This window comes from Trematomus bernacchii, unplaced genomic scaffold (assembly GCF_902827165.1).
Source record: "Trematomus bernacchii unplaced genomic scaffold, fTreBer1.1, whole genome shotgun sequence".
Lineage (NCBI taxonomy): Eukaryota > Metazoa > Chordata > Actinopteri > Perciformes > Nototheniidae > Trematomus > Trematomus bernacchii.
In genome coordinates this window covers 7,424,173-7,441,585 of record NW_022987714.1, presented here as the reverse complement: position 1 = coordinate 7,441,585, position 17,413 = coordinate 7,424,173, and the positions used below count along the sequence as shown (strand labels likewise).

At 40.0% G+C, this 17,413-nt stretch overlaps 1 protein-coding gene across 1 annotated transcript in view; it reads left to right on the top strand.

Annotated features, from left to right (window-relative positions):
- The first annotated feature begins 2,613 nt into the window (after nucleotides 1–2,613).
- Nucleotides 2,614–17,413, top strand: part of banp (BTG3 associated nuclear protein) — a 34,798-nt gene continuing 19,998 nt past the window's right edge. Inside the window, exons 1-10 of the mRNA XM_034141869.1 lie at nucleotides 2,614–2,766; nucleotides 4,241–4,319; nucleotides 4,728–4,837; nucleotides 4,938–5,137; nucleotides 6,249–6,338; nucleotides 6,531–6,703; nucleotides 7,622–7,861; nucleotides 9,932–10,090; nucleotides 12,298–12,419; nucleotides 14,107–14,178. Of these exons, the coding sequence (XP_033997760.1) occupies nucleotides 4,250–4,319; nucleotides 4,728–4,837; nucleotides 4,938–5,137; nucleotides 6,249–6,338; nucleotides 6,531–6,703; nucleotides 7,622–7,861; nucleotides 9,932–10,090; nucleotides 12,298–12,419; nucleotides 14,107–14,178 (1,236 nt within the window). The 5' untranslated portion in view covers nucleotides 2,614–2,766; nucleotides 4,241–4,249. The remainder of the gene's footprint in view (nucleotides 2,767–4,240; nucleotides 4,320–4,727; nucleotides 4,838–4,937; nucleotides 5,138–6,248; nucleotides 6,339–6,530; nucleotides 6,704–7,621; nucleotides 7,862–9,931; nucleotides 10,091–12,297; nucleotides 12,420–14,106; nucleotides 14,179–17,413) is intronic.

The following is a 17,413-nucleotide window of genomic DNA, read 5'->3' as shown; positions in this document are numbered from 1 at the left end:
ATCTGAGTGCTGGAGGAAAACAATTGTGACATCACTTACGCGACTCTGGGATTTGTAGTCTTTCTAGTTACGTATTTTTCATAGTCTTATATTTCAACAGTTTTACGACAAACTGTGACTTTTTTGACATGGAAATTATTTTTTAAGATTGACAAACATCATATGTGTAATTCATGGCACAATTCAAACGGGATCGAAAGATAAGTTTTCTCTCCCCATTGACTTCAATGCATAATTTTTCCGAAATAAGGTCCCATTACCCGGAAGTAAGTGGGCGTGACTTCGCCACTCTATGAGAGTGGGGGAGAGACGGGCCGGCAGCAACAGCAAAGGAGAATTATCGAAACAAAACAAAGTGTTTTTATTTATTTATTTAAATTATAACTACAATCCGAAAAAACAGGGGAAGCCTGGCTTCCCTTGGCCTCCGGGAGAAAACGCCACTGATTACGTGCATGACAAGGCGTGACTCTGTCGCTTTTATATCAAAGCAACTGGTCATTTACATCAATAAAAAGACATCGACAAGACTTTCCGGACGGTTATATTTGAGCTAGGCTTATAAACACTTACTGTCTGTATCTAAAACTGTCATTTTAACCTTGCATAAGTATAAGTCTTTATATATACAGTCTATGGTATAAGTACAGAAATGTTGTTTCCACTACAGTACAATATCTCACACAAGCCACAGATGGCGCTCTCACAGACATAGCTGAGTCCATAGAATCACGAGAGGCGAAGTCCCTCCCTTTCCGGTGGACCTCCATGGGACCTTATTTTGGAAAAATGATTAATTATGATGTTTAAAAGATAATTTTGCAAGTAAAAAGAAAAATGTTTTGCCGTAAAGCTGTGAAGTAAGACTTTTTTTGTGTGAAACCGCTCAATGAACTACATCTCTGGTCTCGCACAAGCCCCCAGGAAGTGCGCCGGACTCTGTGGAAAATATTAGTTGTGGCCAAACGGCGGTACTACACTTCCGTTAGGTTGCTGGGCCCGGAAACACTTTTTTCCCATTGACTTACATCGGGAAAGAGTGGTCTGTAAATCGTTGGATAATTTTTTTGAAACTAAATAAACTACCCAGTATGAACGTTTGTATAGCCCTTATTAAAAACATTCGGTCCTCAAGTTGTAAAATGTGCTAATAACGTTATTCTGAGAGTTATTTCCCTCTGCATTATGAACGCGCATCTAACCCACGGGACCGCGCCGCCAGGCACGTTCATGTTACGTGTTCAGTATGCGTTTTATATATACAGTCTATGGTTTTACCCATAGACTGTATATGTAAAGGTTTTACCTTTACCCATGAATGCACAATAAGAACGGACCCATATCGCCTTACTGCTAGCCCACGGAGCTGTAATAATGGATATATTGCACATGTTTGCTGTAATTCATCATTTGTAAAATATTATACTGTATGCGGGCGTAATTTCCACTGGGGACAAGGGGGACATGTCCCCCCCACTTTTCAAATGTGTTTATTATTATTTTTTACGCAAGCGGTCATCGTCACGGAGGAGCGTCTGTGTGTGTGTGTGGCAGGAGCGCATTTTGTGTGAGAGAGAGACAGAGAGAGACAGAGAGAGAGACAGACAGTTACGGGGGTTGTTGTTAGCATCTGGTGCTAGCTCGGAGCTAACGGAGATTAGAAGCTGTTTCAACAATAAGGAGAGGGAGAGTCCTCTCCTGTCGGACTGAGAGGCTGAGATAACGTCAGTTTAGGTGAGGTAAAGAACTTGCTGAGCGATTAGATTGTAAACTTTAGTCTAATCTCAGTGGGTCTCAAACGGTTTGGTCATCTATGTAAACAAATATTTCCATCTATTTAATATAGTTGTTCAAAATAAGTAAAAAAATAATTCCAATGTCAGTAAAAAATTAAAAACACAGTTTAAAAGGGGAGTGATTAGTCAAATATGCATAAATAAAAAGAAAGTTTTGCAATAATAATGTAAGCATCATTTGTAGGTGGTAGGGATAGTTTTACTGCACTTTCAATTAACTTAATAAACAATACTATTTAAAAATAATACATAAAAGCAATAGGCTATAGGTAATTGATGTTGTGGATGGCTCTATTTCTGAAGTTGTAAAACGATTTACTGATGCTGTCAAAAAAGTTGCTTAAAAATTACAATGTTTTCCTCTGAGATGTAGTGGAGTATAAGAAGCGTTAACATCAAATGCAAATAGTGTAGTACACAACATTATACAGTAACTGAGTGAAAGCAGGCTATAGTTACATTCCACCACAGGTGTTTCCTTTCCTAGCCACATGTCGCTGCTGATGAACGATGATATAATTTACAGTACATTAGTTATAATGATGTGCACGTCTCTAAAAAGTTCTCAAAAATAAAACTACCACCGTTTGATAAAGTAGGGTAGGCTACGCGTTTTTCTCTTTTTGTGCAGTGTAACTTTAGATGGCGAGCACGTCCAGAAATTCAAATCGGCACGATTTCTGTCGAAAGCATATTTTTAAACAATCAAATATCTTAACAGCATAAACCATATCAATGCCACATTTCCTCCTGGTACACAGAAACGTATAAGTAACGTTAGTTAAATGTCATTATGAGTGTGCTGTGCCCCTGCTTCAGCGGCTCGCAGCTCTCTGGCTCCGCTGTGAATGAGCGAGGAACTAAGGAACTGCCCATGTGAGGAACAAACGGAGCGAGCGCCCATCTCTCGCGAGGAACGACGCCGTTATCGGAATCTCTACAAACAACACGAGAATTCATCATTCACACGGTAATATAACCCAATCTTACACGGTACATGTGTTGTGTGCCAGCAAGAAGCCGACTCAAAATCATAGTTAATTGTTATTTCTTCAAACAGTTTACCATTCTTGTGTTACATTTTGGCGGCCTGTAGGCCTTACTAGCAAGCTAACCACCACGCTAGCTTAGACTCATTTGCAATGCTTCGGCTTTAACGTTAGCATGCAAGCTTGCAAATCAGATTTTGTAGTTGTGCTAACTTAGCTAACATTAGCTTGTATCTGTTTCTGCTCAGGCTAGCTAGTTAGCTTGACTTAATGCAAAGTTGCATGTCTTGCCGACATGCTGAAGTAATAACGTTAGCCAGCATACATCCAATAACATTATATAAAAGCCATCTTACACGCCAATTTATATATTCTTGTTTGTTTTATTTCACTCACTTCACATTGTCAACATACCCCCGCCCAGTTAGCTAGCCGCTACGCTAGTTAGCTTACAAGGAAGTAATGTAAGCTAACAATCCAACATTGTTAACTTAGTCAGGCCAGCAACACCTGATCCTTGCATTTTTATAGTTTGCCATCTAACGTGAGAGAAGCAGGGTTTTTCCAGAACAGCTGTAGCCCACACCGACCTCCCATAGCTACCAGAGTTTGCTGAAGCTAACATCGGCTGTTAATAAAATGCTCTCGGACTAGGCTGTTTCATGTCATTTGTGCTTGTTGATATGAAATGATAATAAATATTAAAACGACATTGCGCTTGAATATCTATAGTGGATTTCAATGTGCCCATACATGTAAAGAGGAATCCAGGAGAAGGCGGGCATATCATGTAACTCGCGTTACTGTTACTCGTGTTGGTCTCTCTCTGGACATATGTGCATGCTCTAAACGTGTACAAATAAATGCATTTTTGTTCAGAGTTTAAGTGATTGAGTATGAAATTCATGCCTACATTTCCCCACAAACCATAAGGCAAAGGGAATTGTCATTGTAAGTGTGTTATTCCCCAGATTATTCAATAAGGTCACTACCATGGCATATAACTGTATGAAGTTGTTTGAGTCTTTTTGGGGGTGGTGGTGAATATTGGTTACATACATGTATCTTATGATGTGGACCATGTACCTCTACTCACGTTAGGGCTGTTATGATTTCATATTTTAACTTGACTATTATCATAGCCAAAATAACTTCACAACAACTATAATTTCCTCATGTAGAAAATGTTGAAGAAAACATAAATGTTATCATTCAAACTCATGGTTACCATTTTTTCAACATCAGTTAAAACCTGAATTGTACAAACAAGTGAAATGCAGTGTATGAATTCTATGAGATTGGTTCAGTCCTTTCTCAAACAAAATACATAATATGTGCATAGTCATCAGTAATGCAGACCCAGCTGAAAGATAGTCTACATTATAGTAGCATTTCAGTGAGTAAATAGTTTGTGTCTTGGTAACTTAACCAAGTTTTCCTGTCATCTAATTTCAGCTGTGAACGATGTCTGAACAAGAGTTGGAGGAAATTGTGCAAATAACAGTGGAGGATTTTAACCAGGATGACCGGACAGGTAAGATTCTTGTGAAACAATATTAAACGCATCTATTTAGTGTATAGGGAATTGATGAATGTTTAAATTCTCTATACTTTTGACCAGATATTGTTAAGTTACTTATTGGGCAAATGCAGCACAATCAAACATGGACATTTAATCGATAATATTTTACAAATTCTCAAGTAATTGACGTTTTTGTGTGAGCTTACTTGATGCTTAGCGTTTACTGTACAACTATGTTATTCAAAAGCTGCATAATGAACATATTATTTTAGTTTGGGACTCGGTATCATCAGACGCTAAAGTGTTGTGCCTTAGATTGGAGCGTAAGCACAGCTTACATCTAGGCATCCCATAGTGAAATCAAACAATGCAGCTGTCATTTGTTATTTTGAGAGTGTCTTTATATTTGATTCATGTCAGACCTGCTGGACAATCATGAAGACGACGAAGAAAAGCCTCAGAAGAAAAAGAGGAAATTAAGCACCAGCCAAGAGAATAACAACAATAACCAAGACATATCTCTTATTAAGGTACCAACTCTGTCCAAAGCTTAATTTTTTTTATATATTTAAAAGTATATGATTTGTGTGTTGAATAACACATACAGCATGTTCTTATTTGTGATTCCAGAACCTGTTGGACTCTTTCACTGCATCAATCAGCCAGCGACTGGAGGGAATTGAATCAAAGTTATACTCTCTGGATGCTACGTGCAAAGCCCTTGGACGCAAACTGGACAGCATGGTGCCATGTGCAAAGAGTCCTATCCAGGTTCCTATGGTGGCAGGATCTCCGCAGGGGGCCACTCAAACTTGGAACAAAGTGAGATGGTAAGATACAAGTCTTTACTTCCGAGTGCATTTCGCACAAATTGAACATTGTATTCATTCAGGCTTAAGGCCCTGACACACCAGGCAGTCACCAGAGAACTCGCCGACATCCGACACCGACAGATCCATCGACGAGTTCTCCTGCGTATTGGCCGCGTGTCGCACTGAAATACACCGCTTTACTACAGCCGAGCACGTACGAACTGCGCATGCGTGAGTGGCAATAACTCTCCTTACCAGCAGGCGGCGGTAGTGTGTATTCGTCATTCAAAATAGGCAACAACCGGAAGACAGAGAAGAAGAACAGACTGATATACAAACAAATAGCGGGTGCCGTTCGAAACATGTTTTAGAATATAAAAATACATGCATGATGAAATGAGCACATAAAGTGCAGACATACTATAAAATCACAGTTAATAGACCTGCATCTGATGATCGCAGTGTTCTGGCGGGTGTGTAGTTTATTGAGTCAGCAATGTAATAATGGCCACTTCTTGCTAAATTTACGATGAGATGAAAAACCGGACTTGACCAAACAAATCACGGAGCTCTCAGCAGAGGACAGCCGGGGACGCTCCCGCCGATATCAGAGATGTCCCTGCTATGTGTGGAAGGTAAGAGAGGACATTTAAATCGTTTGTTTACGTCCCTCACTTCCGTTTCGCTTCTCATTTGCTAGCTGAACAGCTGATCAGAGTGGTTTCTTGGCCCGATAGCTTGTGTCCAACACCCGGCCGATTCAACATGTTGAATCGGCCGGGTGTCGATCGTGAAAGGCCAAATAAGGCGTGTCACGGCCGAGGGTTCGGGACACACCAAATTAACTTTGGGCGACAAGGAACCCGTTTTCGCCCAACAACGCAAGACGGCCGATATCGGCCTGGTGTGTAGGGGCCTTTAGAGTGCAGGAAAGATGGTTATGGATTACAATTGTGAGGCTTTTGTTGGTGTCAGCTTCTATCATGCAGAATAATTTTCATTTGAGTCATCTTACAAAGCTGCATTGTGATTACAGGAGCCAGCAGAACCAAATTAGCTAAACCTTGTTAAAGTGCAAAGCATGCCGACATGTGTCATCTAACTGCTACCTTTTGATTTTCTCCTTCAGCGTTGTACCACAAACAAATGTGATAGTGAGCAGTGAACACCCAAAGGGCACTATGCAAGAAGAAACACCTCTGGAGAATCTGCTCAGCAAGTGAGTGGCTCACATTCACACTATGCTTTGTATGAACTAAGGTCAGAAATGTGTAAAGCCTTCCCAACAAAGTGCATTTCCCACCAGGCAATCGAGGACTTTATAGTATCTGAATTACTTAAACCAGGTGGTTGCTGCAGTGATCTGTCTGTTTGTGAGACCTACTGATTTCAAATGTGTGCTTCTCTACAGCACGGTGGCCAGGAAGCGTCACAACACAATCCTTGTAAAGGTCCCGGGGCCAGATGATAGTCAGGAAGAACAAGACAGCGGCTCAGAGGCCAGTGACACTGTTTCAAATGGTGGCCATTCCAGCAATGCGCAAAATGGCCAAAATGTCACACTCATCACGCTCAACTCAGAAGGTATGACTTAGACGCACATTTAACATGTATGTTATTACTCTTGTTCCCTTTTGGTAATTCGATAGAAATTAGCCTATTAGCTCAAATGCATAGCTGTTAGTTAACCTTTAACTGGGGCTTGGTTATCACATATTGAATCGTGCTTTACGAGCTGGTACTGCATCTTCCATCACGTACCTCACAGTTGATTGTTGGACCATCTAGGCCCAAGTAAATTAACATTGATCGTTTTGTAATCATTTAATGTTTTTTCTTACGTGGCAACCCTTTCAGATGGTGTCCATATGGAAGGCAAACTGTGTTGATGAGTCATATTCACACCCTGTGGTTGACTGTGTTGATCAATGTGATTGGTCACTCTTTTTTTTAGCTTTGCTCAGTAATTCCTGCTGAGCCAGAGACATTTCTGAATGGGAAAACCTAAATTAAGTCCACATTGTTTTGAACTGTGTTGCTATTTGTTGTGATTGTTTGGTTGGGTATTTTCAGTGGACTAGGGAAGTTCCTGGTTGTCTTCAAAGGCAAACTATTAATCATTTATTTGCAGCTGTGGGTTACCATGATAAAACTGTTAGTCAGCATTAGCTAGATGGTACCATATGGTGTTCAGAACAGTGTGTCCCCTTCTTTGTTTGTGTGTTTTTGTGTGTGGTCGATTTAACTTTTAACATACGCAGTGAGAACAGCCAAACCACGTATTCAGCTTTAAATTGTCTTTGATAATAACACAGTTGTGACTCCTCTAATTCCATTTACTGCCACATGGGAGTGCTATTGTCTAACATGAATTATCGTATAGGCTCTGCTATATAACTAGGTGTAGTATTTTGTCAATAAGGGAAACCTGCTACCAGTATTTAACAGGCCACATGTTTTCTGAAAGAGAGCTGTTTGAACTGTTCCCTCTCCTGTTCTTAGATGATTACCCAGTGGGCACCTGGTTGGGAGACGAGAACAACCCAGAGATGCGAGTTCGTTGTCCGGTGTCTGCAGCTGATATGCTCCATATCACCACAAACTGTCGCACAGCGGAGAAAATGGCGCTGACACTGTTAGACTACCTGTTCCACCGGGAAGTCCAGGCCATGTCCAACCTGTCTGGCCAGGGCAAACACGGCAAGAAGCAGCTGGACCCGCTCATGATCTATGGCATTCGATGTGAGTCCTTCTCTAACCATCTGGTATTAACAAGTATCAATTTTATGCAGCCTGCTTCACTTTGTGATAGATTGACAAAGTAGAGCTGGACCTGGTTATCACTCTATTATAAGCAGGTTCATAAAAAGGACTGTCTTTATATGTAGGATGGCAAAATGACCGTCCAGTAACCTCCAAGGTGGCGTCTAGTCACCAGTGTTTTTATTACACACGTTCAGTGTAGTTTAATTTATACTAATACATCTCACTCAGCTGCGGTTTTAATCCTTGCCCCTAACGGCAATAAATGAACTCTCTGAGACCTTCCCACATGTCATCTTCGTTCCATTATAAAGCGGCACCAAATTGAACACAGAAATAGACTGCAGTCTGTATTCCCAAGGCGGGTTACAACAACATGCATTCATCCTTGCACATGCATTAATGTGCAACACATTTTATAACATACCAGACTGTAAATGACAAGCACATGTCTGCTAGAAAGATCCTAATGGAGTCCCCCTCAATTGAGTGAACGCTTTGATTCCTGATGAAGCACAGTCAGGGCTATGATGGTAGACAGACAGATATTTATTAAAGTCCTTTGGCTATGCACTATTTTTATTCGGCCCACATTGCAGTGTGAAGAAGGGCTGAGATAGCTTTAGCCTTTCCTTCAGAGTAGCTTGTGCCCCCTGCAGGAGGATTTAATAAAAATCCCCCATAGCATACATAGAGGTATGCAGAGGCTGGAGCAGGGCCAGGTGACTTTTGGGTGACTCATTCTTGAGAAAAAAAGGAATGAGGGCGCAAGTGCCATGCCTGCCTGTACAGGACCCTTCAGTTGTTTTAAGGGCTGCCATACACTGCCATCCTAATATCCATAGCAACCCCACAGCAATCCCTCCGTCTTGTTTTTTCCCCTCAGGCTGTAGCTTGGTAGTTAATTTATGAAGAAGTGAGCTGTCAATGCGCTCACCCCTTTTTAAACTGTTAATACCACTGAGGTAGACAAACACTAAATGCAGCTGCATCCATTCTCACCTCCTCATATCTCCATTGAGGCAGGTAAGAGGGACTGTCAGAGAGCTGTGTTAACACTGCATGTCAAGAGTAAGTGGAGCAGAAGTAAACAGGACCAGGACAGTTTCTTCCTTCAGTTTTCATAACTGGGGTTTTCTTGCAATCACAGTCAAAATTTGAATTGACAAATTCTAACAAGTGTTGCACCTGGTTGACTTTCTAACAGCAATTGCGGCATCACACCAATGTGGTAGCACTTCATCATAATCAGCATATTGAACAGGGAAAGATCATGGAAAATACCCACATCAAAAGGTGTGTGAGAGTTGAGTACTTTAAATACTATCTATTTTGAATTGCTTCAAAACAAAACAGGAGGAAATCAACCTTTGAAATAAATAATTTCCCTTTAGAATCAAACAATTAAAAAATATCTTTACTATTTAAGTATTTGGTGTCATACTCTCAGTCTCAAAAATATCATAACCATGTCATGGTATGTATACTGCTTCAGTACACTCGCAGATGAGCATTAAACACCCTTAGCTCCAGACAATATTTATTATTCTTTAATGGTCTGTTGCTTTCTTTAGCTGTGACAGTTGGAATTCAATCTCAATGTTTTGCGTCCCTCAAGTAACTTGCAAACATGATGATAAGCTACATAAATGGTTGTATGACAAGTTCCAACCTTCAGATTTAATGGTGAGACATCTAAACATTGCAGCAGACAGTTTCAGCCTGTGATATTATTTCCTGTGAATGATCCTGACTGCTATAACTTGTTCTGCTGATATTACCTTCAAGTTCAGGTGATGGCAGGGACATGAACATGTACAGTCCAGTTTGCCTGCTTACTCCAGTAAAGCTCATTTAGTTTCCTGTACTACTGAAACCGAAAGGAGGAGGCAAATGAATGGAGGGTGCATTGCTGGGGGAAAAGGGCAAATCCATAACACAGAAATGTGCAAATGAGAAAGTTGTAATGCACCCATTTACAAACAAGCCAACACTATTTAATTATGTATGCAGTATGGGATGACCTTTGATCTCTTTGTGTCCCAACAGGCCATTTGTTCCACAAATTTGGCATCACAGAATCAGACTGGTACCGCATCAAGCAGAGCATCGACTCAAAATGTCGCACCGCCTGGAGACGCAAGCAGCGCGGCCAGAGTCTTGCTGTCAAGAGCTTCTCCAAACGCACGCCCCGGAGTTCAGCCTCAGGTAAAGCACAGATATTATCAGAGGGCTGCCGAGCATGTCATTCTGTGCAGAATCACAATGGCACATGCTGTAGGATGTCAACTTGTTGTGTGTTTTTGTAGTTCTTCATATGTAGATGCGTTGTTGAAACGTAATAACTTAAGAGAAATGCTTAATAGCAATTTCCCACCCCACCTACCCCACTGCATTAATATGCTTACTAGGACAACTGATTTTCTTCAAACTACTAAATCTGCTTTTAAGATTGGATTATTTGACGGAGAGTGCAGCAATATGAAAGAGACAAACACCAACAGTCAACCCAGGATGTATGGCAAATCACGAAATACAGATATTAAGTTAATGATATGATGAGCAATCAAGTATATGACTGGAATGAATTTCATCAAGATCACTAGATCATATTAATAAAAATATCCCATTACATTTCAAGAAAAACCAAAGCTACAACTTCTTGTGAAATATTTGGGAGAGAGCACAATAAGATTATATGATCTGTATGTTCTTAAAACAAATGAACACCTACTTGGCTCCACTCTCATAAGTCTTTGAGTGATTATGTTGCAATGTTTCAGCAACTTTTCTAATCAAATAAGGTTTAAAAATTCAACTAACGACCCAAAAAGAGACATCTGCTATTATTTATTTCTATTCCTCATCGGCCAGTGACACCCTCATTGGTTTTTAGTTTGGATTCGTTTCAGTGGTGGAGCATGTTTCATTACTTGATTTTAAACTTTGATCTGACAAATTAAACTGGTGCTCAGCCAGTTTGAAAGGAATGTTTTTTTGTTTTCTCTATTAAGGATAGCCACCAATGAATAGTCATTTTTACTAAGTATCGTAGAGACTTAGCATTACACTTGTCCAAATAAATAGGGTGCAAATTCTGAGTTGCTCAATTTGTGCATTACCAGTGAACTACAGAGATGCGTACATGCTACCCTTTATCATAAATTGGCTGTTTTTATTCACTAAAAGACAAATGATTCCCAATAAAAGTCCACTTTTCTCTTCGTGCCCGTTATAACTTTTTCTTTGCTATGAATTGTGTAAATAGTCAACAAACACAGGAAGCTTAAAACTGAATACAGATGGTTGTAATCTGCACACAAAGCCTGCTGTCCTTCCATCCCTGCGAGCCATCACCTCTCACCTCTGACCAGCAAGAAATAAGACTGCAGGGGAAACCCAAATATCCTGTGAGCGCACACTAGGGGTGGATTGTCAGCCCTTCCTTTTCAGGCCACACACACCCCAGAGTGTACACCAAAATAGTAGTTTAGATGTTGCATGCACAAACATGCTAAAACGCACACCAAACAATCATTTCTTATTAAATCCGACTCCATGTTAATGGACCGGAAAGAGGTAATGCTCCTCCTTTTTAAAACCATTACTTATCAGTGAACCCGCAAGAAGTGCTCAGACCAAAACTGTAGTTTTCACAAGCCACCTGGCTTTAGCTTCCTCGCCTGGCAAACCAAAGCACTGATGATTATTTACATAACAGTTCATAGCAGTAATAACGAAAGATGGAAGACAGCCTTCCTTTTTAAAGCAAAACAGAACTTTGGAGGTGCATGCGAAGTGTGCACCTCCAAAGCAGAAATATTAAGCAGAGATATTGTATTTGTAATAAAAAAATAATAGCCAGACTGCTTTTGTTAGCTCTGTTAACTGCTGCATGGTATGATACCAGACATGACCCACAATCCTCCTCCAGAATGGTCTTTTACCAAAACAGTTTTCTTTCTTTTGGGCCTTTGTTGCAGATGACACTGTCCCCGAGCCTTTTTTTATGTCTTTGCTTGCTTTCTTGAGATCTTTTAGTAGTTTCAGAGCTGCAGTGGATGATGAGACTGGTCCATGCAGGGGCTTCAGGCTGCTGGTGTGAAAGCGGGTGTTTAGACTGAGGCCTGGAGTTTGTGTTTGGCTGCTAGACCATGAGTGTGTTTGGATGGCTAGCTGGAGAGTCCTTGTTGTGTATTTAGGCGTTTGATGAAGTATAAACACGGCATCATCCAGCAGATGGCCTGGGAATTGGCCAGTTGTTGTTGTTTTTTTCTGAGGAGGTTGCTAAGGCCCCTTGCAGGATGTGTGGGTGTGTGTCAGTGTGTCCTTATTTCTTATGTGGAATCACTTTCAATGTACTCCTGACCTACTTTTACTGTACACATGACAATTCTGTTTGTCCTCCTAACCAGAGGGAGGCATGGGAGACGAAACGGGACACATTGAGGCTGCTACCCAGCAGACCTTGCACTACACACTGGCCAATCAACAAGTCCAGTTCCACCGTATCGGCGAGGATGGACAAGTTCAAGTGGTGAGTGTCAGACATGCCATCCTTCACTGTTTCTCTCAATCCATTATCAGACATCTGTATTTGTTGGAAAACACATAGTAGTCTCTCTAACACCAGCAACACTTAATATTACACTCGCTGATGTTATATGAGGGCCTCATAGAGCAGGGTTTGTAGTTTAGGCTGAAAGTTCATTCCACCCACCAAGGTGACACATGCAGTGTTCTGCAGGGATATAGTGCAGCTTATGTCAATGAAGGCGTTGCCCAATCTCAACGAGGGAATGACCTTGGACAGCTGCTATGGCCAAAGGTCACAATCAGGCCCACTACAGCGCTAAGGGTGGGCGGGCAAGGAGGAAGTGACCGCATCTTTCATATCTTGTCCTCCCTGTGCCCTAAATAACCAAATATACACTTTGAACCAGTGAGGAAGTGATTATTCCTTGATTTAACTAAATGGCATCTTGAAAGTCTTAAAGAAATCCCTTATTAATTGAGTGAGAACAGCTAATCCCAGTTTGTATACTTTTTAAATATTCAAACAGCTGTTTAAGGATACACACAAGCTGTGAGATGTATTTCATAAGAGTTTTTTATGAGACAATGAATACAAAAATGTTGCATATTTGTCGATTGCAAAGCCGGTGTTACCAACTAAAACAAATCTATTATAATAAATAACACATGATCTCAATATAATTCTTGCATATTTAAGGGAAATATTCTGCCTCATCTACGCATTGGTACACCGCCTGTATGTGATGACAGTGCGGAATTAGTTGGCTCACTTTATAAAGGAAGGGTAATAAATGGTGGGCAGAGTGTATTAAAGGGTGCAGCTGAGCTTGAAATGTATTTAATACGGCAGGGGAAATCATGTATACTTACCGGCTGTGAATCAGCGCTGCATCCATCGTCTGATAGTTAATCAACAAAATGTGTTCCCAGATTACACTGATTTATTATTTTTTAATCACATTCAGTACATTGAATCTCAAGAAAATCTGAGTTCACAATTTTGTTTAAAAGTCTTATTCTTATATAAACATTGTACCCCAAATAAAACATGAATAGCTTGCTACTCAAATCTACTGGGTGAGCTTCAACACGTGCTAGCTCAGTGGTGCTGTTGTAGGTTCAATAGAAAGAAAGTAGTTCCTTAATGAAAGCTCAGGATTTCTGGAAGTTTTCTGGTAATTCGTTAGCGCTTTGTGCAACACAGTCTAATGTAGGTGCATTATATTCAACATACCTACGGTTGATATCTCCAAAATTCAGCAGCTCACAACAATGCAATTCTGATACATATTACTACAGGTAAACAACAAATATTTCTCTTTAACTACTGAAGCCTCTTGCACAATTTTGAATACATTGCAAATTATAAGCACTTTGAATTTGAATTCCCATCTCTTATATTAGTCACACTTTTAAAATGAATTTGTTATTGGCCGGAATGTTTACAGCAAACAAACCCAGTTGTATTGTTCATTTGGGGGACTGACTATTGTTTTAGGGCACACTACAACACATTTCTTTCAATCACAATGAATAATTGTACAATGACTGTATTTAGATTTCTTTATAGTTAAAGAAAGTGTTTAGGAATAAAGGAAAACAGGCCTTTGCAGGTGTCTTCATTTCTTGACCACCTTGATGTAATTGTTCCAGCTTTAGACGTCTCATTCTTCCTCCGTGCCTTTCAGATCCCACAGGGTCAGCTGCACATTGCCCAGGTGCCACAAGGAGAGGAAGTGCAGATCACACAGGACAGTGAGGTAAGTGTGTGTGTGTTTGTGAGAATGAAAGAGAAAAGGAGAAACAGTCAGCCACACCTTTTCTTGAGTCATCCTTCCTGATGAATTAGGTGTCTAAGCAAACACGTTGGTCCGGAGAGTTTGTCTCCAGACAGCATTAAACTGTAGCAGTGAACTTGTGCTTGAGAATGAAGTGGTTTCCTGGGAAGTGGTTTATTTCACTATGTTCATGTCAGTATGTTGCGTTTGAAGTCTGGTTTGTACTTTTGTTGCCTTCGGGCTATCTGATAACTCAGTTCATTTAACTGGCTATTTGAAATAATCATTTACATCTGTGTGAGCACGTAGATTCAGAAAATGCACTCTTGCATTTTTCCATGACTCTACAGACAGAAAGACTTCAGTTTTTTATACATGTGAATGGTAAAATTGATGTTTTAGCATTAATGAATTAATAATTGATTAATTAAGCTTTTTGGTTGAGAACAGTAATCAACAATAACTAACAAAGGGTTGCTTGTAGATACACAAGTTGCATGAATACTGTACACCTACATTTTGCAGAAATAAAAATACTTCTTAAACATGTTTTTAGTCCAAACCGTAGACTGGTGTCCAGCACATTACTCTACAGAGCTACAGTTCCCTTCTGATAAGGCTCTCTTTCACATTGAAATCTCGCCAAGTGTTTCTTAAGGACATCAGGGTTGGTCCCTCATAGTTCTGTGGAAGAAGATTGTTTTTCACATGTTTTAAACTTTAGGCTATTTCCCCTTTTAATAAACAAAATGTACAGCCTTTCACCAGAGCACACTCTCTTTTATTTTCATCTGTCAAAAAGGTTTGTTAACCATTTACCATTTCTGTTTTTGAGCCCTCTATTTTTTGTTTGCCCATACAAATCCCAATGAACCTCAGTAATACCTGACAACATTTAAGTCATTAGTAAATTTAAGCAAAAGCAGATGTTGTGTAATGTTTATATATCCTCCTGCTTTTGCATGGGGTTATGACTTTTGTTTTGTACATTATGCCCAGATGTCTCGTACCCCCACCAGACATGCACTCTGCATGCACACACAGCCGTGGCATGTATCTAATTCCAAACCACAGCGACTGCTAAAGAGGAAATTCCACATCAGGATCACTGTTAGTGTTTTTTTCAGGGACGTGGATTATGTCAGGGCGCCAGTCTATGTACACACACACGCATGTAATCACATACTGTGTATGACACGTGCCACACATAAATGACAGCTTAACATATGTTAAAGTGCACTTGACACCTTGACGCAGTGCTTTTCTAATTTCCTGTTCAGTTGTGCTAAAGGACAAAGAAATGCACAATTGAGTGAAGAGAGACGGAGGCAGAAAAAGCTCTGAAGCCTTTCCTGCTCTTTGTGTCTGAGCCCAGATTTTGTTCTCCTCTCCTTCCTATTTCATGACATTGTTTGTTTTTTTGAGTTCAAAGCTTAGCAACAAAATCCCACTTCTTCCAACTGCCACTCATAGAATATGTTTTCATTAGGAACGGGCCCCTTTCATCAAAGCCATTGGTTCAGCATGCTTAAAAAGGAAATGAGCTGTTTGAAAGATTACACTGTTCTCTCACCATATGGCACCCCCAAAATCATTCGATATATATACATGAAATCAATTAGCAAGAGAAAACAACTGAGTTGAGGTTGGATAAATAACGCTTAAAGGATGTCCTCTCTTATGCGGTCTTGTTAATATCACTGTGGGAGTTCAGAAATGTAACAATGGTCATTGCATGAGATTGCGATAAGCTTGTGCCTTTTGAAATGGGTTTTTGTTTTTGTTTACAAGAGCCTTGGTGAAGCCAGAAATGACACACGTGTTATATACAAGGACATAACAACAACTCAAACTCTTATGTCATCGGGTATAAAAACTCTTCTTCTAAACCCTGGAAGCTTAAAAACCTTTAAAAACTGTTGTGATACTGAGTCACAGAGGTGGGAGTAAGTCCTACATGTGCAAGTCATGAGCAAGTCTCAAGTCTTGACCTACAAGTATCAAGCAAGTCCCAAGTCACTGTGGTGAGAGTCAAGTCAAGTCAAGTCAAGTCATACGAAATTCTGATGAATAAGCCCAGTTTCCGCATTTACAGTGGTTATGAAAATGGATTTAACCCACACTATGATCTTCATTACATACACAGTTAATCATTTGAAATCTAATTTAGACCGATGACAATCATATTAGATTCATATTAACCCTAGAACTGCAGACAATATAGCTAGGACTCGGTCAAAAAGTCTGTTCAAAAAGGCAGAATTCCAGGTAAGAAAATTTGCCATTACACATATTTAATTTTAAATGTATGTTAACACTAGAACCGCCAACAGCGTCAGCACCTACATAGATATCATTTTCAAATCATTTAATTTGTTCCTCTTCATAATTTCCTTATAAACTAAGTAGGACGATTTAAAACTCACTTAATTGGGTTAATTTAGAAATGGCTTCAGTTTATCATCATAACAGATCAAAAAGTTCAGATTCATTTTACAATAAATCAAGGAATGATGCACTTCTACAAACAAACACAACATAATTAAAACATTTAAACAAACTACTAAAAGTAGATGAACTACATTATTCAACAGTTTACAGTAACTTCTGATAACACAGGGGAAATAAACGAGGCATCTCTTTTCCTCTCTCTCTCTCTCCCTCTCTCTCTCTCTCCCCCTCCTGACGGCCCGTCAGTATCGGGGTTAGTCAAAATGAATCCCTTGGAGGTTCTAGTGTTCATTTACCGTTTTGTCTTCTCTTTGTAATGCTTAATCGATTTGAAACTAAGTCTAACGTAGCTTAAACTTAACGTTAGCTTTCTAGCTAACACAACACATTCACGCACCTTTCTCTGTGGTGTTTTTTGTAGTGACGAATGAAGTTGGATGTTGTGGTGGTCGTGTCACTGATCTTTATGCTGCAGACCCTTCATACCGCTGTTCTCTTCTTATTAGCGTCATCGACAACATAATCCTTGAATCCAAACTTCACTATTTTTGGAGTAACGCTAGCCGCTGCCATGTTAACTGACACTCCTGCCGTCTAGTGGGTTGCCAGGTTTGCGCGCACGGCGCTATAATCACCCAATCACGTTTTTCGAAAAAACTAAATGCAAGATCTCAATACAAAAACAAACGCAAATATTTAATTTGAAACAGTCAAGTCCTTTCAAGTTATCTGTCTCAAGCTTACGTCAAGTCTCAAGTCATGAATA